The sequence below is a fragment of the Chiloscyllium plagiosum genome, unplaced genomic scaffold (assembly GCF_004010195.1).
Source record: "Chiloscyllium plagiosum isolate BGI_BamShark_2017 unplaced genomic scaffold, ASM401019v2 scaf_13086, whole genome shotgun sequence".
NCBI lineage: Eukaryota > Metazoa > Chordata > Chondrichthyes > Orectolobiformes > Hemiscylliidae > Chiloscyllium > Chiloscyllium plagiosum.
In genome coordinates this window covers 1-25,000 of record NW_025211889.1, presented here as the reverse complement: position 1 = coordinate 25,000, position 25,000 = coordinate 1, and the positions used below count along the sequence as shown (strand labels likewise).

Here is a 25,000-nt window from a genome sequence, read left to right as displayed (position 1 = left end):
ATCCACAAATATAGCAATAATTAGTTGCCTTTTATTTTCTTTCAGATGGCTGCACATTGCATAAAGAAACTTGCTCTCCAAACTACAACAGGTTATGCAAGTTGGTATGTTTGTAATGAAAGTTCAAGGTATTTTAACACATTGTTGATACAAACTATGGCAAAAGAAATGACATCTCAATCCAGACGCAATACACCTTACTGGAAACTAGGCCACCAAATTAAACCTGTAAAAGCTTTTATAACAGTTAATGAAGGTGAAGGAGAGCCTGAGAAAGCACAACGCAGGGAAAAAAAGGATCCAAAAGCACGAAAAACAATAGGGAGCATTGGAAGAAAGATTCACCACCGCATCATTCACGTGATAGATGAAAATGGAGAGAACCTGGGAAATTTGCACAGAGCTGATGTTATTCAAATAATGGATGAGCGTGGAGTCAAGGCTGTACCTCTCAGGGAAAATGCAGACCCTCCAGTGTACAAACTAATGACAGGAAAACAGATTCACGATGAACAAATGAAACTCAGGGAAAAACGAAAGAATGAGCCTAACACTGGTGAGTGGAGGGATAAGTTTGTCCTTGGGTGAAACAGTTCTCAAATTTGGCATATTTTAATAAAACCTTCCTTCTCTCTCCATCTGACAAGAATAAAATAAAAATTAATTCAGTTTATACAGCTGCATAACGATGTTGAGCTGAGGTTGGCATGGGGTGGGGGAGTTATATTTTAGCACAATTAGTAATCAAAGCATTATAAGAATATGTACTATATATCCATTTTCTTTTGGCTTTTAAGACTGCCAAATTATGTGGAAAAGTGGTTTATAAATTAATGGCCAGATTCCCCCTGCCCATGTGCTTAGCAAGCAGAGGCTGAGCAATTCAGCTCCACAACACAATTGTGTCCTTATGGCCTTGGATAAGACCCTCAGTGACCAGAGCTTAGACGGCAACATCCCAGGTTCTAACACAAATGAAAAAATCCTGTCAAAAATAATAATGCAGATACCATCAAATTTGGAAAACATTGAATATCTTAGTTAAAATAAATCACATAACACCAGGTTATCGTCAAACAGGTTTATTTGGAGTTGTGATTTTTAACTTTGTCCACCCCAGTCCAATACCGGCATCTCCATGTTTTGAATATCTTATGCCAACTACTGGCAGATCTTTTTGAATAGAGAGAATATACAACTTTGAAAACATGGGTGATTAAACAAATCTAAAGTATTACTTCATTGTAAACAAAAAGCTAGAGGACAGCAATAGAAATTAATGAAAAGCAAATTTAAGAATGTTTAATGAAAAACTCCATTACCAAGTGAGAACTATTCAAAACCATCTTCTAAATAAAACATCACTGGAGAAATCAATGTCCAAAAAAGTTGTGTGCTACAGTAGGAGTTAATGAATTAGAGTTGGAGGTTGGTTAGCTCAGTTGACTGTTTTAGGACAAAGGACAAGACAGCACAGGAAGGCCCTTTGGCCCTCTAAGCCTGTGCCGACACATTTTGCCCTTCTGTACTAAAACTGTCATCACTTACAGATTCCCTTTCTATTCATGGATTCGTCCAGGTATTTCTTGAATACTGCTATTGTGTCTGCTACCAGCACCACCTCGCAGCACATTCCAGGTACTCCTAACCCTTAGTGTAAAAGACTTGCCTTGCACTTCTTTTAAACCACCCTGCACCTTGAACCAGAGTCCCCTAGTAATTGAACTTTTCATTCTGGGAAAAAGCCCATACTTTCCACTCTATCCATGTCATTCACAATCCTTTAAACTCCTGTCAAGACAATCCTCAACCTCCTGCGTTCCAGTGAAAACAAACCTAGTCTGTCCAACCTTGCTTCATAGCTAAAGAAAATCCCCCATACGGGGCAACATCAAGGTAAATCTTTTCTGTACCCTCTGCAAAGCATCCACATCCTTCTGGTAGCATGGTGACCAGAACTGTACACAATATTCCAGTGCAGCCTAACTAAAGTTCTGTAAAGCTACAGCATAACTTGCTTATCCTTATACTCAGTGCCCCTTCCAATAAACACAACCATTCTTTCGGCCTTTATTACCTTATCTGCCTGAGCTTCCACCTTCAGTGATCTGTGAACCTGCACACCCAGATCTCTCCATATCAGTACTCCTAATGGTTCTGCTATTCACTGAACAAATTTCACCTGTTCATGTCCTTCCAAAATACACCACTTCACATTTGTCCAGATTAAACTCCATCTGCCATTTCTCTGCCCATGCCTCCAACTGATTTATATCCTGCTCTATCCTCTGACAATCCTCCTCCCTATTTGCAACTCTGCCAAAGCTTACTAATTAGACCAGCTATGTTCTCCTCCAAATCATTTATGTAGACCATGAACAGCAGAGGTCCAGCGCTGATCACGGTGGAACACTACTAGTCACAACCCTCCATTCTGATAAGCATCCTGCCACCACTACTGTCTCCTATGATTAAAGCAGTGCAGTGATGCCATAACATGGGTTCAACTCCCGCACTGGCTGTGGTTACCATGAAGGTCCCGCCTTCTCATCCTTGCCCTTTGCCTGAGTTGTGGTGACCCTTAGATTAAACTCACCACCAATCATGTCTCCCTAGTAAGAAAGAAGTCTTCTGGGACGATAGTGACTTTACAGAGTTGAGCTTTCACAGGCTGAAGCACTTTCTCATCAGAATGTTCCATTCTAACGGAGCAGATATTCAGATAATTAAGGTGTTCAGATACAATGGAGAATGTGAATGGATAAATCTATTTACATAGCATTTGTAATATAAAATAGTTGTGTAATCAAAAATTGAAAACAAAGGCAAGGGAGTAGATAATGTAGGTTTGATGAAAGAGAGAAGTTGGAGAGGCTGAGGCGTTAAGAGTCCGATTTTGAATGTGAGGTCTAGCCTCATGCTGAAAGCAAACCAAAACTTATTTTTAAATTGTTCCTTTTGAATGCAGGACCTTGTCAAATCAAGGAACAGACGTTCTCAGCAGACATTGCAAAGCACGACCTGCAAACAAAAATAAAGCAGATCCAGCAATGGATTGACAAGAAGCACCATGTTCGGATTACTGTTAGAAAAGGAGCTGCAATGGACAAAGCAGATAAGATGGTCAGACCTTACAAAGACTAAACATTGATTTACCAATCTCTGTTTTTATGCTGTTAATAATACATAGATGATTGAATATAGTCTTAAAGGCATTCAGATGGAAGTATCTTCATTTATTACCATAAACCTAGTGTCAGAAACTTGTGTAAACATGACCATTTAAAAATATTTTGACATGGTAATGCCTGTTTGGACCTTCTGCCTACAATTGGACAAAAAAAAGGACAGCTTGTTGGGCAGCCTTCAGGAGATTGATTATTAGATTCCCTACAGTGTGGAAACAGGCCCTCCAGTCCAACCAGTCCATTTGGGACAGTTATGCAGTTCTCATTTTATCTTGAGCCATAATAAAAATCGTTCGTGGTTTATGATAATGTAAACTGGCTCATTAGTGACAGTAAACAACAGACTGCCTCCAAAGCGCAGAAATTTTATGACAGCTCTTTCTACATTCCAATATATTTTACTGCCACTGGGGGACTGAGTCATACAGCACAGAAACAGACATGTGAGTCCAAATCATCCTTGCCGAAAAGTTATCTCAATCTGATATAGTCCCGTTTACCAACATTTAGTCCATATCCTGCTAAACCCTTCCAATTCATGTACCCATTCAGATCCCTTTTTAAATGTTGTAATTGTACCAACTTCCACCATTTCACCTGGCAGTTTGTTTCATACACACACCACCATCTACATGAAAATGTTACCCCTCAGGTCCTGTTTAAATCTTTCCCCTCACTGTAAACCCATGCCCTCTAGTTTTAGACTCCCCACCTAGGAAAAAATATCTTGACTATTGACCCTATTCATGCCCCCTGGTGATTTTATAAATCTCTAAGGTCACCCCTCCAGGAAAGAGTCCCAGCCTATTCAGCCTCTCCCTATAGCTCAAACCCTCCAATCTTTTCTGAATCCTTTCAAGTTTAGCAACATTCTTCCTATAGAAAGGTGACCAGAACTGTACGCAGCATTCCAAAAGTGGCCTCACCAATGTCCTGTACAGCTGCAGCATCACATCCCAACTGCTATACTCAATGTTATGACCAATGCTTTCTTCACCTTCAAGGAATTATGCACCTGCTCTCCCAGGTCACTGTTTGGCAACACTCCCCAGGGCCCCACCATTAACTGTATAAGTCCTACCCAGGTTTGTCTTACCAAAATCCAACATCTTCTATTCATTTAACTTAAACTCCATCTTCTACTCCTTGGCCTGTCTGATCAAGGTACTTTGTATTCAGAATTCTTTTCACTGTCCACCACACCATCCATTTTGGTGCTATCTGTAAACTTACCATACCACCAAGATTCATATCCAAATAATTTATATAAATGACAAAAAGCAGTGGGTCCAGCACTGATCCTTGTGACACACTGCTGGTCACAGGCTTCCAGTCCGAAAAGCACCCTCCACCACTACCACCCACCTCTTCTACCTTCAATCCAATTGGCTAGCTCTTCTTGCATTTCATATGATTTAACCTTACTAATCAGTCTACCATATAGAACGTTATCAAATACTTTGAAGTCCATTTAGATGTCTACCACTGTTTCTTTTTGAGGTGACAAAGAAGATTGATGTAGGCAGAGTGTTTCTCATGATTAAATGAACTCAGTGCCCATGCTTCCAAACATATAATTCAACCAGTTATGTGGCCTGGTGTACACTTTCTTCTATGATGCATGAAGTTTTATGAATGCTTGTGCCAACATTTGGCCATTAAGTCATATTACCCATGTTTTTTAAAATTTGGCTTAACATCTGTGGTGGGTAGGTTACTTGAAGATTGAGATAAGATATACATACATTTGGAAAGACAGGGTTTGATTAAGAGTAGTTAGCATGGCTTTGTGAGTGGGAGATCATTCCTCACAAGTTTGTTAAGAGTTCTTTGAAGTGACTAGGAAGGTTGACAAGGGCAGGGCAGTAGACATAGTCTGTATGGATTTTGGTAAGGCTTTTGATAAAATCCCACACGGCAGACTGCTCTGGAAGGTTAGATCGCATGGATCCAGGTTAAGCTGGCAAATTTGGCTTGATAGCAGGAAGCAGAGGGAAAGAGTGGAAGGATGCTTGTCAGACTGTGACTAGGGGTTGGTGATGGACTCATTACAGTTTGTCATCTATAATCCATGATTTTGATGAGAATGTACAAGGCATGAGTAGTAAGTTTGCTGATGACACTAAAATAGCTAGTATCGTGAACAGTGAAGGCTATCAGATTGCAGCAGGACCTTGATCAGCTGGGGAAGTGGGCTGAGAAATGGCAAATGGAGTTTAATATAGATAGTGTGAGGTCTTGCATTTTGTAAAGTTAGATCAAGGTAGGAGTTTCATGGTGAATGGTACGGCATAAGAGTGTAATGGAAGAGAGGGATCTTGGAGTTCAGGTGAATGGTTCTCAACGTGGAGTCAACAGGGCAGTGAAGATGACTTTTGGCACCCTAACCTTCCTCACTCAGGGCACTGGACTATAGAAGTAAGGAAATTCCCATTACTGAGGATTAAATGTTTTATTTGAACACAAACATACAAATTAGAAGGTGGACAGTTCAGCCGTTTGATCTCTAACATTCTGTAAAGGTCACAGCTGATTGTGGTAGTTCTCTCCAACAGGGGTTATCTACACAATGCAATCTAAAAGTATGGATGGACTGTGCTTTTTCTTAATTTATAAAATCCCTACAGTGCAGGCAGAGGCTATTCGGCCCATCTAGTCTATATTAACCCTCCAAGGAGACCTACCCTTACTCACACATTTGTGGAGGAGGAGACAATTTATCAGGGCACTGCACATTGGACTGTGGGAGGAAACCTATTCAGACAGTTATCCAAGGCTGTAATCAAGCCTAGGTTCCTGCCACTGAAAACCATGGAGCCACCGTAGCAAATGCAATTAAGTCACTTCACTAGTTTTTTTTGCAGGAGAAGTTTTGCCAATGTTATTATATCTTCCTTAAATATAGCTTGCTGAGCATGTAGAACCTTGTTAAAGTAGATATTATTGACCTAAGTTTTGGCTGTTTTTGCATTGTTCAAAATTTAACTGATGGGCGAGTTACTCAAAACACAACAGGGAAAGGAAAGTCTTAAATTTTTGAAATTCAGGTTGATCTGTAACTTCATGTTTGACAGTTGTGGTATTACTTAATTTAGTCAGAATATAAAGTTTGACTTAATTATTTGAATTAAGTTATATGAAACAGCTTTAAACATCCTTCTAATTTATTCATCTCATTGAAGGAGATATTGCTGGATCAAATTGTTCAATCCATGCCTGACAAAGCTACCTACGTATTCAGGCCAAAGGTCATTAAAGAAGGTAAAGCAGCGATGTGCATTCTACGGCATCTCTCTGACAAAGAAATGAGAGAGCACAAAAAGGTAAGTGGAACCACAATGTGTAAACATTGTTTCCAAAACAGAATGAAAACTTTAATCACAAATAACTGAAATGTACTATTAGATTTAACAACAAATTGAAAACATTTCCTAAATTCTTCATTTATTTAACAAGTTACAGACATAGCATTCTTTGATCATGAGTCTGACATGTAAACTTGGAGTAATCACAACTGCCCATGTCTTAAATGGGCGTAGTTGACAGACAAAGGATCAGTCAGACTTAAATGTGAATTAAGGTAGAGGTAAATTACAGCAGCATGGTCAAAAGCTTGTTTTACTATACAACAATGGCAGTAATAAACTTTTGTGTAACAGTATTTTAAGTAAGAAAATAAATCTGAGGAGTCACTCCACTTCCTACAGGTACACAATTCTTAATTCAAAATCAGAAGTTTTTTTCTCCATAAAAAGGTTATTTGGCATGCAAACAGTTAACCCAATTCCACACCCATTCGACCCATGTCACTCAGATGTGACTTGGCAGCATGGCCCAGTACTGGCAGGCGTCAACTCTGTCTCAGGACTTGTGGTCCTCACAGGTGCGTGTGCTGTTTGCTAAGTTTTTATTTTAAAAATCACATTCTGAAATATTTCAAATTCCCAAAACCAGCTGGCCCCAGTGGATTTCGGATAAAGGATTGTGTACCTTTACTATATTAATAATTATACAGTGAGACATTCACCTTAAGTTTAAACGAGGTGGAAGTGTGCAACATTAGAAAATCTATATATTTTGGAGAGTCTGGATTGAAGCATTAGTTCAGAGTCCACATTTTAGCCTTATTAATACCTTAAATAGCATTAATTGGCTCCCACTGGTTGAGTTAGCTTATCTTTTTCTTCTAATACAGACATTTTAGCCTTCTCAAGCATTTCAGTTAAAGTACATGAGACAGCAGCTGACTGGTTCTTGGAAGGGATATATCCAGCAAGACGAGATGCAAGACCACGCTTAGGACGAGGTCGTTTTCCCTGTAGGAATGATGATGCAACATGTATAACAGAATCAAGATTTATTTTTTCTCAGTGTTACTTACTATAGACCCCTGTGGGCCAAATAGAAAAAGTCAATTTATGTTTAATTGAAATCCCCAGAACAGTAAGAATGTAATAGAACTTTACAGCTCCAAGGTCATTTCACCAGTTATCCACTTAAATCTTGGCCAATTCATTCCTTTTGCCAAACTTTTAGATTTAACACCCAAAGTAAATTGAACAAGTTTAACTGGGCTAATTAACTTGCACATTAGGATATTAATGGAAGCTAAAGTATTTAAACAACCATATCTAGTTAGATTAGTAAAGAAAGATTGGTTAACTTTGCAAATGGAACCCTTGTGATGAAGGCCATAATTTTAAATGTTAAAAGCAAATGGTGCAAATGTTCAAAAACTAACAGTAGTGACAAAATTCTGGCATATTGTGGGGACAAAAACAAGGTTTGCAATACTGTACTGGTTAATTATTTTAAAATCAAAAACATCAACTTCAACTTTCTTCACAGATGTGATATGACAATATTTCCAGCAATTTGTTTTTATATTTAAATGTTGACCTGCCTTCCATTGCCACACAGCTTTAATTTTGATAAGTTATCCATGAAAAATAGTATTACCAAGTATCTGTGTCAAGATTAGAGAATTAGAAAACTACTGTAAACACTAATTGTAAGGCTAAAAAAAAAACCCAATCATTAGCACGTACGTGCACCAAGAACAGAGGTCCCCTGAATTGTTTAAAAGGTTGAGAACTGAAATCTTCAAATGATTTGAACTTTGCACTGTTATGAAAGAGCCGTCAATAAGAGTTGTAAATTCCTCCTCCTAACTTCTGCAGGAATGATAAAATTTCATGTTATAAGGTAGAGATTATCACTAAACGTAATTCTATTGAATTATTTACACTGATTTATAATATAATCTCAAAACTCAATATTTGATAAGATACCTTTAATTTCTGTCTTTTAGGATCATGGACAACAGAGTGACGTTCCAAACTTTGCTGCAACACAAATAGAAGGTAATATTTTAAACATCTGTTGGTCTCTAAAGCACATTTAGTTCACTTATCCATTTAAAACAAAAATCAATATTGATAATGTATTCAGCTGGAGATTTACCAAAAATAAATTTTATGTCGCCAAACACTAATTTTGCAGATCTAGGAAATTGGGTCTTAAATTCAATTCATTTTCTATAATGAAAAGTAATATTAGATTGTGGAAACAGGCCCTTTGGCTCAACAAGTCCACACCGAGCCTCCTAAGAGTAATCCCCCCAGACCCATCTCCCCACATTTACCTGACTAACGTACCTAACACCAAGGGCAATTTAGCATGGCCAATTCACTTGATCTGCACATCTTTTGGACTGTGGGGGGGAAACCGGAGCACCCGGAGGAAATCCACACAGACACTGGGAGAGTGTGCAAACTCCACACACAATCATCAGAGGCTGGAATTGAACCCTGGTCTCTGGCAGTTGTGCTCACCACTGAGTCACCATGTCGCCCCGTTCATTAAAAAAAATCTAGACAGAAATTAAGTTACTTTGTTCTCAATAAAAGGCTTCTTGCTAAAACTCATCTGTATAATTTAGAACAAAATAAAGCTTACTTTCATAGAAAAGTCTTTCCCACAGCCAGGGTATCCACAAACAAAATTTCGTTGTCGCTCATGAAATGATAGAATATGGCCATGTAAATTAAATGACGTTGTGTAAGTTCTCTCACAGTCTTTCCTGGGACATCTGAAGACTTCCCTCACTTGAGCGTGAGTCTTAAGGTGCGCTTGTAAAAAGGCCTTGCGTTTGAATTTCTTATTGCATTGGTTACAAACAAAGTCTAAATAAAAATTCAAAATATTATTTTCCCAATCATAGCTCCAATTTTTAAAACACATTGAATTGCCATTATTGAACAAAATGAAATATGTTAACAGCAAACAAAGTTGATAAGAAGTCCACAACCGTTTTCAGCGAGTTTTGAGATTTATAACTCGGGTTAAAGTTCTTGATGTAAGTTTGCTTGCTTCACCAGAGGCTCACTGATGATGTTACTCAGTATGGTGGCTAAACATCTGAAAATGAACCTTCCAGCTTAGCGAGCAAACTTCGATCCAGTTTTCAGCAGATTTAGTGAGGACCAGTGATAGTTCAATTAGAGTTCCGAAACTGCAAAAATTATTTTCCCTCTATCTTAAAGAATTTGATAATCTTATAACATTGAAGTATTGCAGATGTTGGAGATCTGAAATCAAAACAAATGCTAGCGAAGCTCAGGTTTGGCAGCATCTGTGAAAGAGAAACAAAGTTAACGGATCCAACAGCACTCTTTCAGAATTGAAAGCTGGTGTTTGTGCTGTTAATGGCAACAGATGGAGAGTGTGTGTCCAGAACAGAAGACAAAGGTGTTAATGTAGTACAGGAATTATATAGATGCTAGTGTGAGGTGTCAATAGTAGAAATTAAGTCAGTCTTGCTCAGAGCAAATCTATGCATTCAAGACATTGTGGGGACTAAGTGATCAAAATAGAAGACAGCATTCAGACTATGAAGTTGAACTCAGTATTGAGTCGTAAGGGTTGTAATGTGGAAAGTGAGGTGCTGTGTTGCCAAATGGAGTTCCACTTTGTTCAAACACTGCAACAAACCTAGGACAGAAGTTTAGCATGTATTAAAATAGAAAAATCACTGGAAGGTCATGGTCAATCTTACAGATATAGCAGAGGTGTTCTACAAATGGTCACCCCATTCTGTGTTTGATCTCTGAGTAAAATAAACCACATTGAGAGCAGCATATATAGTGAACTAAATTGAAGGATGTACAAGTAAGCTGTTGGTTCACCTGGAAGATATGTTTGGGGCCTTGGACAGTGAGGAGGGATGAAGTAAAAAAGGGCAAATGTTACACCTTCTGTGATTGCACCCATGTGCAGACAAGAGTGTCAGAGGGAACAGTCCCTGTAGAATGCTGACAATGTAGGGTAAGATGTATTTAGTCATAGCATCCTGCTGGAGGTAACAGTAATTGTAGAGGATGATCCTTTGAATGCAGAGTCTGGTGGGTGGAAAGTGAGGATAAAGAGAACCGTAGTTATTCTGGGACAGAAGGGGAGGGCAGAAATGGTAGGAAGTAAGTTGGAGAAAAGGAATCCTCAGTTGATAAAAGTACATACAGCAAGCTTTCAAAAGTGAAGATAATCTTAGTTTTAAAATTGGATTTCAAGATTTCACATTTTTGGTTAATTGCTGGCATATATAAGCTCTGTGGAAAAACTAATGAAGGAACATGCAGAGAAGTTTTAGTAAAACTTAAACCTGGAATTAAAAGTGGCAGTCATAGTACATGTTAAATTAACCATTTGAGTTTGTTTCAGAGACATCAACACTGTTCAGTTACTTCACAGCTAATTCTCGTTTGTAGTTACCTCGGTGATGCTTCCGTGTGTGACTAAGTAACTCTGTCCAGGTTTTTCCAATAAATGAGCAGAATTCCACTTTGCATAAATAACCTGCAGAATAATGACATGTCACTTATAGGATGTTAAACATTACTGTTTATTTTGTATACAGGACTGCCACTGGGGAACACAAAAGAAGAGAAAAAAATACAAGTCAAGTCTGAAGGTCAAGGAGATTACATATCTGATGTGAAAAGCTGATTTTCCCTGTGCCCCCAAATCTAAGCTAACATTTCCATTAGAGATTTCAATTTACTCTTAATGTTAGCTAATCATGGAGAGAGTATATCCTTCTGTATAAATATACAGTGTACTCAAGCCAGACAGCAGTGCAATTATATGTACAAAGGAAACAATTCTTGATGAAGTACTTCATCTTGTTTTTATCTAACAGCAGTTTGACATTATCAGTCATTTAACAGCAGATCTGTTAAGAAACCAACAAAAAGGTCTGCTGTCATTTGGGTAATTGGTGATAAGTTTGGTGATGGGTTGGTGAAGAGTAAGAAAAAGGCTATTTTTTTTGGGAGGTGGGTGGCAAGATGGTGGTGAGGAAATTGGTTTGCAAGGAGAGTCTATCTGCTGAGGTGTGAGGACAGCCAGGAAATTGAGTTTATGCAAGTACTCGAATGCTATTGTTTTAGCAGTGTCAGGTCATTTACTTCTAAATTATATACTTACCATCGGAGGTCTAGCTTGTATAATGGCAGCTGTCTGTTAAGTGTTGATCATTGTGATGAGTTAGGTAGCTAAAGTATTGGTTTTCTTATTTAAAGGAGCATTCATAACAATGCCTGTTTGTTGTTTTGATAATAAGAATTTCCAGTGCATTATCAAATCTGCTCCCCAGTCCAGTGATATTTTAATAAAAACTGTAGGTGTTAACACTAACAGTGTAAAATCACTGACTACAGAACTGTACCTTTCACAAAGCTCTTCACGAGAAACTACGCCAGTCAACTGACCAAGTGATGCTGACGTGGAATCCAGTGCTACAAGATTAAAGACCTCACGTGAGGAGGTAAAATAAAAATAAAGTAATACATGTAAATAGGTTCTAAATAGTCTTACTTTCTTAGATTTAATATTGTGGTTTAGTTGTAAGACTATTAAAAGTTTCTTTTCTTTGAGGAATTTTAAACTGATTAAAAATGCAATGAATTTACTTTATGTAACTTGCTATGATTGGCCCAGGGATTATTACTATTTTCCTTTACAGGCAGTTTTCTATACTGCACATTTGTTGAACGCAATTTGTGAATTGCGGACTTTTTAATATGAAGTGAACTCCCGTTCGCTGTTATGATTCCCATCTCTGGCACTATGTGTCACAGTGAGCGGAGGACTGGATTTCGCGTCAGCATCACTTGGTCAGTTAGCTGGCGTACTTTCTCGTGAAGAGCTTTGTGAAAGGTACAGTGCTGTAGTCAGTGATTTTATACTGTTAGTGTTAACATTTACTGTTTGTATTAAAATATGAAGGAAAACTTTACTTAGCCTAACACACAATAGCAGTTAACTACTATTTTGTGGTGGTTCATCCCTAACAGTTTTCCATAGGCCTCATTATTTCTATTGTGTGATTTTCTATAGCAAAGTTACACCAGAAAGCAACTACTGAGTTATGGGAAAATTACCTGTATCATATTGGACATTGTATTTTATAGCCACATATTCAGATAGGACAGTTACTAGTCAAATTGAAATTTCTCTTATATCAATGTCACTAACATTTCCAGAATTGTGGAAACCTATACACAAACAAACCTTAAGCGAACAAACAACTATCTTGCAACCTTATCAAGATTTGACTGCAGGAAACCGCTTATGTGTTGGTGACTAAATTTTAAAAAAGACATCAAAACTGTACAAATAAATATTGAAGATATGATGGAGTTAAGTTCATCTGATGAGGGCCTTGCATTCTACAAGACTAACAATGATACAATTCATGACTCTGAGGGAGTCGAAGGCAGGAAACGTAGAGTTGATGTCACACAATTGAAAGAAGTCAGAAGTCACATGACACCAGGTTAGGGTCCAATAGGTTCATATGAAATTAAACTTTTCAGAAAGCTGCTCCTTACATAAAGTGAAGTGGCAGCTGTCTCAAGTGTTCAGCATTGTGAAGAGTTAGACAGCTAACTTCACCCAACATATGTGCAGGGCTCCAAAAGCTTGTGATTTCAAATAAACCTATTTGACCATAACCTGATGTCATGTGACTTCTGTCCACCTTCAGCACTTCCACATCACAGCTACATAATTGAATGACTGGCAATTTGACCACTTGAGCCTGCTCGATTTCTTTGTGATCCTTCCCAAATTGTTTTGTAGCAATGGAGAGAATATAACAGGGAAAAAACCTTGATTGGTGTTAAACAACATTGTTGCACAATTTCTGTACAGGTTGTTCTGCTATAATGAGTATTTCACTAATACCAATTCACGAACACAATGGACGAATTGGAGATACTTTCTAAAGCATGAACTTTTAAAACGTGTGTTGGCTGTAATGCAATTACACTGCCAACATTAAGCATTGTTTCTAAAGTGCTATTTTTCTATAGTGAAAGGTTGCATAAGAATGTACCCATTATGTTAGAGAAGAACTACCTGAAATCACATCATACAGCTTTACCATAAAGCTGTGGCAGAAAAGATTCCTGACTCATTACAATCTCAATCTTAAATTTTCCATACATTACCTAAAAAGTTGAAACTGTCCTGCAGATTGATCAGCCCCAATATTTGGAACGTTTTACATCAGCAAATCTGGCAAAATGTTTGGATTAGTTCATCCAACATCTATTTAAAGAAACATAAGACACACCTGCATGAATCTTTTCATGACGTTTCAGTTTGCTTGGTAGACAGAAACGTTTGTCACAGCCCTCATAATTGCACCTAGCAAGAAAATTGAAATGTAAAAGACGGAAATGTTTCCTCATGACTTGAAAGTCATTAAGGCAGCATTGGATACCTACTTAAATGGTGGTACATTTGTATGTTCATACTGATGCACTTTGAGTTGCTGATGCTTCTTAAATGATCTACCGCATCCTTCAAAATCACACTGCAAGCAAAGTGCAAATTTGTCAATGACATCAAATTTGATACAAAAATATTGTCAGTTATATTAAATTTTGTAAAGGTTACAGCCCGCCAGCACTTTTATTCAAACAGTAACTTCTAATAAATGAGTAGTTGCTGAAAGTGTAATGTTTCACTAACTTTTGCCAGTCTTGATGCAGGAATCACATTTTTGTGAATTAGAATGCCATTCTAGAATTGTGAACGCACTCTAGCAAGTTTATGCAGTGCTGCTTCATTGGAGATGTGATGGCTTTTTTTTTGTAGAAAATGATGAAGAAGTGTCCTAGACAAGATTTATCCCTAATAACATCTTCAAAAACAGATCATCTAGACACTTAGTTCATTCTTATTTTTAAATGACATTGTGATGTTAATACATTACATTTTGAAATGAGCTATTAAATATGAATCACTTGGAACATTTTGCCATCATACAACTTTTTTAAAGTAGTGTTTCTGTAAAAATACTCTTCAAAATAAAAGTGTGCTATTTAAGCAAGTGTTTGAAAAACCAGTTCATTGTCAAATTTACTCATCCATCTGATCCTTCAACACAATTTTATGTCAAGCACTTCAGGATATATTGTACTAATCAATTAAAATATTAGTTTCATTCAGCAGACCAGTAAATTTGAGTTATATTGTACATATGCTAGTGGAGGCAGGAATGCAGAGGTTTGAGTATTAAACAATAATCATAATAATTTTATAGGTGATTAATAGATTTTATAGTTATGAGTTGAAACCATTTGCAGTGTTATATAACACCATATGATTAAATATTCAAGATCAATTCAATGCATGCAGCCAGCTGTGTTATCCTTTTATTTACCATCATACAGAACCAATTTTCACTTTGGAAATTGCTTGTAAGCTAACTGAACCAGTAACTCAGGTTGCAAGATCTGTACTTTAAGCCAAAATAATGAGTGTTGGAAATAAAACTCAAAATAATCCTTTAAAATAAGTTAAAATTACTTTAACAAACAAAATTTGACAACTGGATACCTAAACAGTCATTAGGACATGTCACCAAATAAAAATGCCTACAAGCACATGAAAGAGGAGATGGAGGGGTTCAGAGGCATAGAGAGAGGAATCCGAAAATCCAGAACCCAGGCAGTATTAGAGGGATAATACTCTAATACATTAAAGGGCCAATATTAGAAGGATTAAAATCAGAAATCCAAAAGATGGCAACATTGGAGAGCGAGGGATCTGAGGGAAGTTGGGTTTGGGGAGAGGCCACCGAGTTTCAAAAGCTAAATGCTGCAAAAAAAAAAGCAGCAAATGTCGATTGCAAGCATGGGTGAACATGGCGTGGTGCCAAGTTATGGTACATTTATGGAGAATGGGATGGTATATTGACCAGGAGGACATTCAAATAGGGAGCTTGAGAAATGTAGGAACAGACAAGGATTTCAGCTGCAGGCAAGGGCAAAGAAATAATGTTAGGAAGTGAAATTAGGCAGTCTTGCTGGTGCAGCCGTGCAGTTGAAAGGTCATCTCAATCAAAAAGATGCCAAACAGCTTCAAACAGAGAGAGGAAGGAAAATGTGTTAATGTCAAGGGAACAGTGTGCAGGGGAGGGATTTAACATTATTGAAATCACCTTCCACCAATATCTGTGGTCACTATTGACCAGTAGATTAACTAGACCAATTAGCTAATTACCTTAGCTACAAGAGGTCAGAAGATAATAATTTTGCAGCAGTTGAGTAATCTCTTGACTCCTTAAACAATTTGCAATATTCATAAGAGAAGTCAGGAGTGTGATGGGCAAACTCTTCAACTGCCCAATCGTGAAGCACCAACTCTTGAGAACTTGATACATTTAAGACAATGCACATCATTCGCACCCTTGTACCATTTACAAAGATGCACAGCACACCTATTTGACAGAACTCCTAAACCTTCAATCCTTACCACTTTTAACTACAAGACCAGAAGCTAGATGTTAAAACTGCTAGCTGCAAGTTGCCCAGTCACACCATCCTGATTTGGAAATACACTATTCCTTCAGTCACTGGGTTAAAATTCTGGAACATCATGAGTAGCTCTGGGGTAGACCCTTCACCATAAAAAGCAGCAGTTGAAGGGGGCTCATTACAAACTACATGTAAAAATGAAGGTTTAACTATGAATATTGGCCTTGCCAATGGCATCCACATCCCATCAATTTGTGACAAAAGAAAAACATTCATTACCAAGTAAAGTTTTTCTATATTGTCATGCTTTCTTGAAATGTGCTTTTTCAAATTGTCCTTTGTAGTGAAAGTCTTATTGCATCTTTCATCTGTACATCTGCAACACATTAAGAATAAAGAATATTGGCATTGCTTCAAAGTGTAAACAAAACTACAAGAAATCTAAACGTTACTTCATATTGTGGTGCTTTCATGACTGATAAAGGAATAACTTTCCAGCTGTTTCTGAAGCAATTCTGTTCAGCACAGGGTAATGCCTAATAAGCCCTGAAGTGAACCTTAAAAACAGTCATCGTCTTTATTAGCCACATCTTGTTCATTTATCTTCAACTAGAGCTTGTTCCCTTAGAAAATATGATCGACCTCTCTCTTTAACAGGACCTTGTGAGGTTAATACCTTGCAACAACCAGAAGAGAGAAGTTTATTGGACCTTGTCAGATTAGTCATTGATATACAAATAAAAAAGGAACTAGCCATTTGTTAAGTTTTTGGCATGTGGCTTAGGTTATTTAGGTTTTAAACAGTAAATGAATTGGTGATAAAAGTTATGGGTGCTCCTGAATTGGACGACAGCAAACTTTAGTTTCTGATTAATACAAATTAATTATCCATGTTGCTTTTTATATATTTTAACAATATATATATTAATGACATGGAAGAAAATGACCTGTATCGAAATTTGCAAATGACAAAAAAAAAAGGTGGAAAGACAAGTTGCAAGAAGGATGTAGTTTAGAGCCTTATTGATAGGGTAGGTAACCAGTCAGCAAAAATTTAGCAAATCGAGTATAGTGTGGGAAAATGTGAAGATATTCATTTTGGAAGGGAGGACAAAAGAGCAGTATTATTTAAATAGGGAAAAACTACAGAAAGCTGCAACACCAAGGAACTTCAGGGTACTTGTGCACAAGGCACAAAAAGCTAGCACACAGGTGCAGCAGGTAATTAGGAAGGCTAAGGGAACATTAGCCCTTGTTTCAAGCGGTTAAGTATAAGAGTAGACAGTTTACTGCGACCGTACAACATGCTGTGAGAACGTATGTGGAGTATGACAGCAATTTTAGTTCCCTTATTTATGGAAGGACACTTCATTGGAAGCAATTCAGAAAAGATTCTCTGGGATGACATTTGTAATGAATAGACTTTAAGTATAGAACTTGGTTCATACTGACAACCTGGGTCTGAAAGACAGGAAATGGGAATTCTGCGTACTTTATAAAAAGTTAGCTTTTTTAAAAAAAACCTCCAGAAATAATGGGACTTTATTTCCAGCACACTACCCCACTAAGGCATAATATGCCCATAACTGAAGTGATCTGATAATTTCCTTTGAAAACTTGTATTTTAATTTGGTTGAACCTTGACTCTAGTTACCCTAAATGAATATGAAAACAAACAGCTGCTGCTGAAGTTAAGAATTTCTCATGGTGTATACTCACCTGAATGTTTTTTCGCTTTCATGAGTCAGAAGGTGTCGTGTAAGATGACCTTTCCTGGAGAAACTTTTACCACATCCCTCATATTCACAAGAAAATGGTTTCTAGAAAAAAAAACATATTTGGTAAAGATTCTTCTTTACAGTCATTATCTGCCAGTAATTTTCTCAATCTACCCGATTTTTAGATCTAGTCAGATCACATCTGGCATTAATGGAGTCTGCTATCCTCAGTCAAATCTGACAACTCCCTTGTTCCTGGCCTCTTCCAAGTGCAAGAAATTCATAGCTTGTCATTAACCTATTCAGCAGCCGAGGCTCCCTTAACTGTTCTGGGTCATCAAGTTAAACTTCCATGCTTCAAATGCCAACATCTGACCCTACATCTTCCTCAGATTTCTCTTCCACCTTCCATTATACCATCTCATGCATTCACCTTGGCAACAAGACCCATATTCTGCTCTTCCACTTCAACCAAACAGCTGGCCACCCAGCTTTCCTTTCTGAACCCTAAACTAGGCATAAGAAACAGTACCCTCTGAGTCCATCATCCAACTTTGAACCCTTTGTCTGTGCAAACTTGTGTCCCACCTCCATTCAAACCACACTAAACTGCACAAATCATATATGTATTTGACCATGGTGCATGACCCCTCCTCATCCCCTTACCAACCTAACTACAACCTTTGACATGGTTGAGCACACCACCCCCCTCCAACATCTCTCTCCTGTATTAATTCAAATGGGGCTGCAGTTTTACTGGTTTTATTCACACATTCAAACATCGCTAGGAGATATTTGATAAAGCCTATCCTTACCGTTACTTCATTGTTCCTTGGAAAAAACAAACAATCTAAAATTATTTAAAAAGTCACACTCTAGAATGGTTTAGACAGTAACAGCTCTTCCTCACTATTTCCCCTTATTACCCAATTGCATAAGAGTGAAAAACATCCTCCAGTTAAACTCTTGGAAGACCAAACTATTGATCTCAGTGTCTAACAAACTACACATTCAGTAACTACCAGGGGACCCTTCTAGGCCAAGAAAGGTTGTTTGCAATCTTGATTTCCTATCTGAACTGGAGACCCCTCCCCCATTTCCTCAATCACAAAAAACTGGCTACTTCTACTTGTCAGTGAATCAGACCGCAATTTGGAGGAACACCACCTTACCTTCCACCTGGGCAGCCTACAGCCCAGAGGACTCAACGTGGAGTTCTCCAATTCCAAATAACCTCCCTTCCCATCCCCTCCCCCCTTTCTTTCAACCACCAACCAGATCCATCGAACAGCCAGGCCTTACCCACTACCTGACCCCTCTGCCCCTCTCCCCACACAAAACCCTCCCCCACTCCCCCTTTACCTGCAGCTCCCCTCACCCCAACTCCTTAAGAAGGTTTATAAACAAAATGTTGACTTCTCCACCTCCTGATGCTGCCTGGCTCGCTGTGTTCTTCCTACGTCCTGCTTGTCTACTTTGGATTCCAGCATCTGCAGTTTTTTTTTGTCCCTACTTCCACTTTCTTCAACTGATGGAAACATATACCTTTGTTCTCTCTAACCTCAACTATTTCAATCTAATGGTTTGATGTCATCTTCCACACTTAAAATTAAACACATCCAAGGCTTTACTGCATGCATTCCAAACTGCCTGAAGTTCCATTCATTCATCATCCTAATGTGTTGTGCTGCATTGATGGATCAGGAGCTAATGCTCATTTAAAAATTCGATCCTTGTGTTTCAATCCCGCCTTGATGTTTTGCCTATAAATTATCTCCTCTAGTACTCGAATGGAGAACTTTTCATTTTTGTCTGGTTGTGTTCTTGAGGATACTTTCTTTCCTGAAATGCCCTTTACACAAGTAAAAGTCATTGCAATATTGCAAAAAACTGGAAGAAATGACAAATTTTTTAATGTACCGCTTTGTCACAACTATTAAAATGACTGCAACCTCTGGAATCTACACAGTTAATCAGGAAAATTCTGAAGCTTCTGTTAGTGATTTTCCGTACAGGACAGCATTGTGATTGCCTACTCTGGACTTAAGCTATTTGGCAACCACTGAATTAACAAGAAGTTTTACTCCTAGTCTCACTAAAAACCTTGCAAAAATTACTTTGTTGTTATGGAAACAGAACCTTTGGTACAACTTGTTCAGGCTAACAGTTTCCCAAAATAAACTAGTCCCACTTATGTTTGATCCATATCCCTCCAAACCTTTCCTGTTCATATACCTATCCAAATGTCTTTTGAATTTTGTAACTGTACCTGCATCTAACACTTTCTCTGGCAGCTCAATCCATATACACACCACTCTGAAAATATTACCCCTCAGGTCCCTTTTAAATCTTTCCCATCTCATCTTAAAAATATGTACCATAGTTTTGAACTTCCCAATCCGACAGAAAAGATCTTTGCTATTCACCTTATCGATGCCCCACTGATTGTATAAATCTCTACGGTCACCCCTCAATCTCCTACTATCCAATGAAAAGCGAATCCTTATAACTCAAACCCTTCAGTCCCAGCATCATGGTAAATCCTTTCTGAACCCTCTCCAATTTAATATTATCCTTCCTATAGTATAGCAACTTGAACAATACTCCAGATGCAGCCTCATCAACTTTCCTACAACCACACAACATGACCTTCTTAGTCCTACACTCAATGGTCTGAACAATTGAAGACAAGCATGCTAAACAATTTAACCATCTTATCTAGCTGTGATAACATTTAAAGAGCTATGTTCCTGAACTCCTACATCTTGGTTCAACAATACCCACGGTCCTACCGTTAAATGCGGTAGCAAGTTACGAGAAGATTTGTAGCTCAGGCTTCAGGTTCTGGAGGTAGGTTTGCTCGCTGAGCTGGAAGGAAGGTTCATTTTCAGACATTTTGTCACCATACTACGTAACATCTTCAGTGAGCCTCCAGACAAAGCTTTCGATGTTTGGATTTCCTTGGGTTGGTGACATCATTTTCTATGCTGATGTCATTTCCTTTACTTTTTCCTCACAGGGTGGTAAATGGGATCCAAGTCAATATGTTTGTTGATAGAGTTCCGGTTGGAATGCCATGCTTCTAGGAATTCTCGTGCATGTCTGTTTGGCTTGTCCTAGGATGGATGTGTTGTCCCAGTCAAAGTGGTGTCCTTCCTTATCTGTATGTAAGGGTTCTAGTGAGAGAGGGTCATGTCGTTTTGGGGCTAGGTGATGTTCATGTATCCTGGTGGTGAGTTTTCTGCCTGTTTGTCCAATGTAGTGTTTGTTACAGTTCTTGCACAGTATTTTGTAAATGACATTAGTTTTGACATTTTGCTTTGCAAAAACTAATTTGCAAACACCACTTCGACTGGGACAACACATCCATTCCTAGGACAAGCTAAAGAGACATGCACGAGAATTCCTAGAAGCAGGACATTCCAACTGGAACTCTATCAACAAACACATTGACTTGGATCCCATTTACCACCCCCTGAGAAAAAGAACATGAAATGATACCATAGGAAATGACATCACCAACCCAAAGAAATCCAAATATATAAATAGAAAACAGGAAACACTAGCAGTGCTGCGTCCGAGGCTCACTGAAGATGTTACCTTCTTTGGTGACGATATGACTGAAAATGAAACTTCCACCTCAGCGAGCAAACCTACATCCATTAACTGTGGTATTTAATGGTAGGAGCTTGGGTAAGCCCTGCTCTTGTTTGTTTTACCAAATGACAATACCTCATTTATTCAAATTAACTCCACCTGCCACTTCTCAGCCCATTGGCCCAACTGATCAAGATCCCTTAGTGAAGAAGGTTATTTAAGAACACAACCAACTATACCACCAATTTTAGCATCCACAAACTGACTAACATTGCCACCTAAATTCTAATCCAAAGTGTTTGTATAAATGACCAAAGCAGGTCACTGCAGGTCTCAGGTCTCCAGGTAGAAAAATCGCACCATCACTATCTTTAAGCCAATTCCATATCCAATTGGCAAGCTCTCCCATGTGATCTAACTTTATTAATTAGTCTATCATGAGTAATCTTATCAAAGGTTTTGTTAAAATAAGATAATTTTTAAACAGTATTCTGTTGCTGAAGTTCACAATCATTCAAAAACAAAACACTACAGATGTTGTAAGAATATTAAAGCGCCTCAAATTAAACATTAGTATACACACTTCCGATCAGTTCCTTCTGGCTCACATTTTTAAATGATTCAGTGTTAGGGCAGTGGGACTCAGGCTTGATTTGATGTGACTCCGTGTAGGTCATGCCCGGGAGCAGTTCCTGGCAGTGCCCCCTCAGGCCGGAGCTCCGGCCTCTCTTACCTGTCCCGTGTGCCTGCACAGGTGAGCGAGTAGCCGCCAGTTCTTAGAGAAGGTCGCTCCACAACCGAAAGAGCAAATGAAGAGATTCCGGGAGAGTCTGTCCGGCTCCGACACTCGCTCCTCGAGTGCTCTCTCCCCCGGCTGATCCTCTCGCCTCGGGCCCGCTCTCTCCCCCGGCTGATCCTCTCGCCTCGGGCCCGCTCTCTCCCCCGGCTGATCCTGTCGCCCCGGGCCCGCCCGCTCTCTCCCCCGGCTGATCCTGTCGCCCCGGGCCCGCGCTCTCCCCCGGCTGCTGCCCGCTCCCCGGGCCCGCTCTCTCCCCCGGCTGCTGCCCTCTCCCCGGGCCCGCGCTCTCCCCCGGCTGCTGCCCTCTCCCCGGCTGATCCTCTCGCCCCGGGCCCGCGCTCTCCCCCGGCTGCTGCCCTCTCCCCGGGCCCGCGCTCTCCCCCGGCTGCTGCCCTCTCCCCGGGCACGGTCCCTGCTCCGGCCGCTGCCCAAGTTCCATCTCCCTGCCGTCACAATGCACAGGGTCTGGAGATCTTCTACCTTGCCTGGAGTAACTGGGTGTTTTGTTTTACCTTTATACATATGAAATACAAGATACAACAGTACATCTAACAGTGTACTTCGGGTATAAATTAAATTTATATAGAAAATCAAAAATATCCTAAATTTGTCTCATTATGGAACTGTGTGTCTGTAAAAATCTCTTTATTTTTCCTTAAATCTCCCCCGCATTCACTTGGACCAGCCCGATGACATCACATAGCGGCGATCTCGTACCCAGGAACCGGCTCACATGGCTCTGTCCCCCATGTGCAGCGCTGAGAGCCTGTGGAGGGGGTAGCCTTTACTGTATACTGTAGTTGGGGAGGGGGTGAAGTGCGAGTGGAGAAAAAAATGTTCATAGTTCAGATTAAGTCATCAGCATAGGAGAAGGAGGAACTGATTAACAGTGTGGAGACCTGTGCAAATTAATGCTTAATTTGAGACGATTTAATATCCCTACAGTTTCTGTAGTGTTTGTTTATGTTTTTATCAGTATGAAGTCATGAGCAACAGAATGCTGTTCAAAAAGTATAACAAATTTTAGTAAAGCCTTTGATAAAGTTACACAAGGTAGACTAATTAATAAAGTTAGATGACAAGGGATTCAGGGAGAGCTTGCAACTGGATATGGAAGTGATTTAAAGGTAGGTGTCGAGTGGTGGAGGATTGTTTTTCCACCTGGAGGCCAGTGACCAGCAGGGATCAATGCTGGGTCCACTTTTGTTTGTCATTTATATAAACAATGCACGGGGTGAGAATTTAGGAGACATGGTCAGTAAGTTTGTGGATGGCGCTAAAATTGGTGGCATAGTTGACTGTGAAGAACATTTTCTAAAATTACAAAGGGATCTTGTTCAATTTGCAAGCTAATGTTTCAAGTCTAGGTGACTCCTCAACAGAACTGAAATGAAGTGTGTCTAATTGCCAGACTTAAAAGAGCACCTAGTCTGTGGTTTCTCCAATGTAGAGTAGGCCACATTGGGTGCAGCGAAGACAATACACAAGATTGGAGGAGGTACAGGTGAAATGCTGCATCACCTGGAAAGACTGTTCGGGCACTTGGATGGTGAGCAGGTAGGAGGTTAAGAGGTAGGTCTTGCATCTTCTGCAGTTAAACGGGAAGATGAGTGGGCTGGACATCCCTGGTCTGTGCGCAAGCATGATTATGACCTTCCCATAGCCAGTCATTTTAGTGCAGCATCCTGCTCACATGTCCACTTGTCTGTCCTCCGATGCTGCAATGCTCCAGTGAATCACAGCACAAACTGGAGGAACAACATTTCCTCTTCAGACTAAGCACTTTACAGCTTTCTGGACTTAATATTGAGTTCAACACCTTCACATTGTGAACCAACGCCGATTTCTACCCTTTCTTTTTAGCTTGTTACATTCTTTGTCACCATATTCTCTTTCCCCCCCCCCCCCCCCTCACCCACCTTAGTGGCACTGTCAGCTCTTTCAAATCGGGCAGTTAGACTGACTATTGTTCTAGGAGAAAGTGAGAACTGCAGATGCTGGAGATCAGAGACAAGAGTGTGGTGCTGGAAAAGCACATCAGGTCAGGCAACATCCGAGGAGCAGGAGAGTCAACATTTCGGGCAAGAGCCCCTCATCAGGAACACCATTGTTCTTCCATTCTCACATTCCAAACACTAATCTGAACTAATAACATCTTATTTCCACCAGCATTTTATACCCTGCCACCCCCGCACACCTCCCAACCTCACTACAGAGGAACCTCGATTATCCGAAGGACACGGACCGGGAGTGTTTCACTCGGTTAATTGAATGCCAGAAAACATAGTTAGCCAAGCGTCAGGACCTTGAAATCTTGTTCGGATAATTCAAAATTCAGTTAATCGATTGCCAGATAATCCTCTGTATAGCATAAATGCTGTCCCCTCCACACTTAATGTCAGCTCTGATGAAGAGTAATCTAAACTCAAAATGTTAGCTTGCTCTCTCTCCATAGATGCTGTCTGGCCCTCTGTGATCTGCAGCATTTGTTGTTTTCAGTACAAATTCCAGCATCTGCACTAATTTACTCTTAGTCTGCTTCATTGATCCCAATAAATCCTGTACAGTTACCATGGACCATGCAGACTATTCACAGTGTGCAATCAGGTGATCATGAAGAAACCAACACAACAGAAAAAAACCTACATGACCTGATCCCCAACAACCTAACTATCAGACAGACTGACAATGTTTCTGATTTACAGCGTTTGCAGTTCTTTCAGTTTTTATTGTCTGTGGAAGCATTAGATTTTTTCTTAGATTAGATTCCCTACAGTGTGGAAACAGGCCCTTCGGCCCAACAAGTACACACCGATCCTCCGAAGAGTAACCCACCCAGACCCATTTCCCTCTGACTAATGCACCTAACAT

At 39.4% G+C, this 25,000-nt stretch overlaps 2 protein-coding genes across 2 annotated transcripts; one reads left to right on the top strand and one right to left on the bottom strand.

The window, feature by feature from the left end:
* Nucleotides 1-45: 45 nt before the first annotated feature.
* Nucleotides 46-3,144, top strand: mtif3 (mitochondrial translational initiation factor 3; the record flags this gene model as incomplete). Its single annotated transcript, XM_043685784.1, has 2 exons — nucleotides 46-556; nucleotides 2,969-3,144. Coding segments are annotated over 2 exons (687 nt in total), but the record flags the coding sequence as incomplete, so codon positions are not given.
* Nucleotides 3,145-7,237: 4,093 nt separating this feature from the next.
* On the bottom strand, nucleotides 7,238-22,641 carry LOC122547179 (transcription factor IIIA-like; the record flags this gene model as incomplete). Its single annotated transcript, XM_043685783.1, has 9 exons — nucleotides 7,238-7,504; nucleotides 8,480-8,533; nucleotides 9,147-9,373; nucleotides 10,959-11,042; nucleotides 13,825-13,898; nucleotides 13,979-14,067; nucleotides 16,295-16,391; nucleotides 17,735-17,835; nucleotides 22,064-22,641. Coding segments are annotated over 9 exons (1,475 nt in total), but the record flags the coding sequence as incomplete, so codon positions are not given.
* Between the last annotated feature and the right edge of the window lie 2,359 nt (nucleotides 22,642-25,000).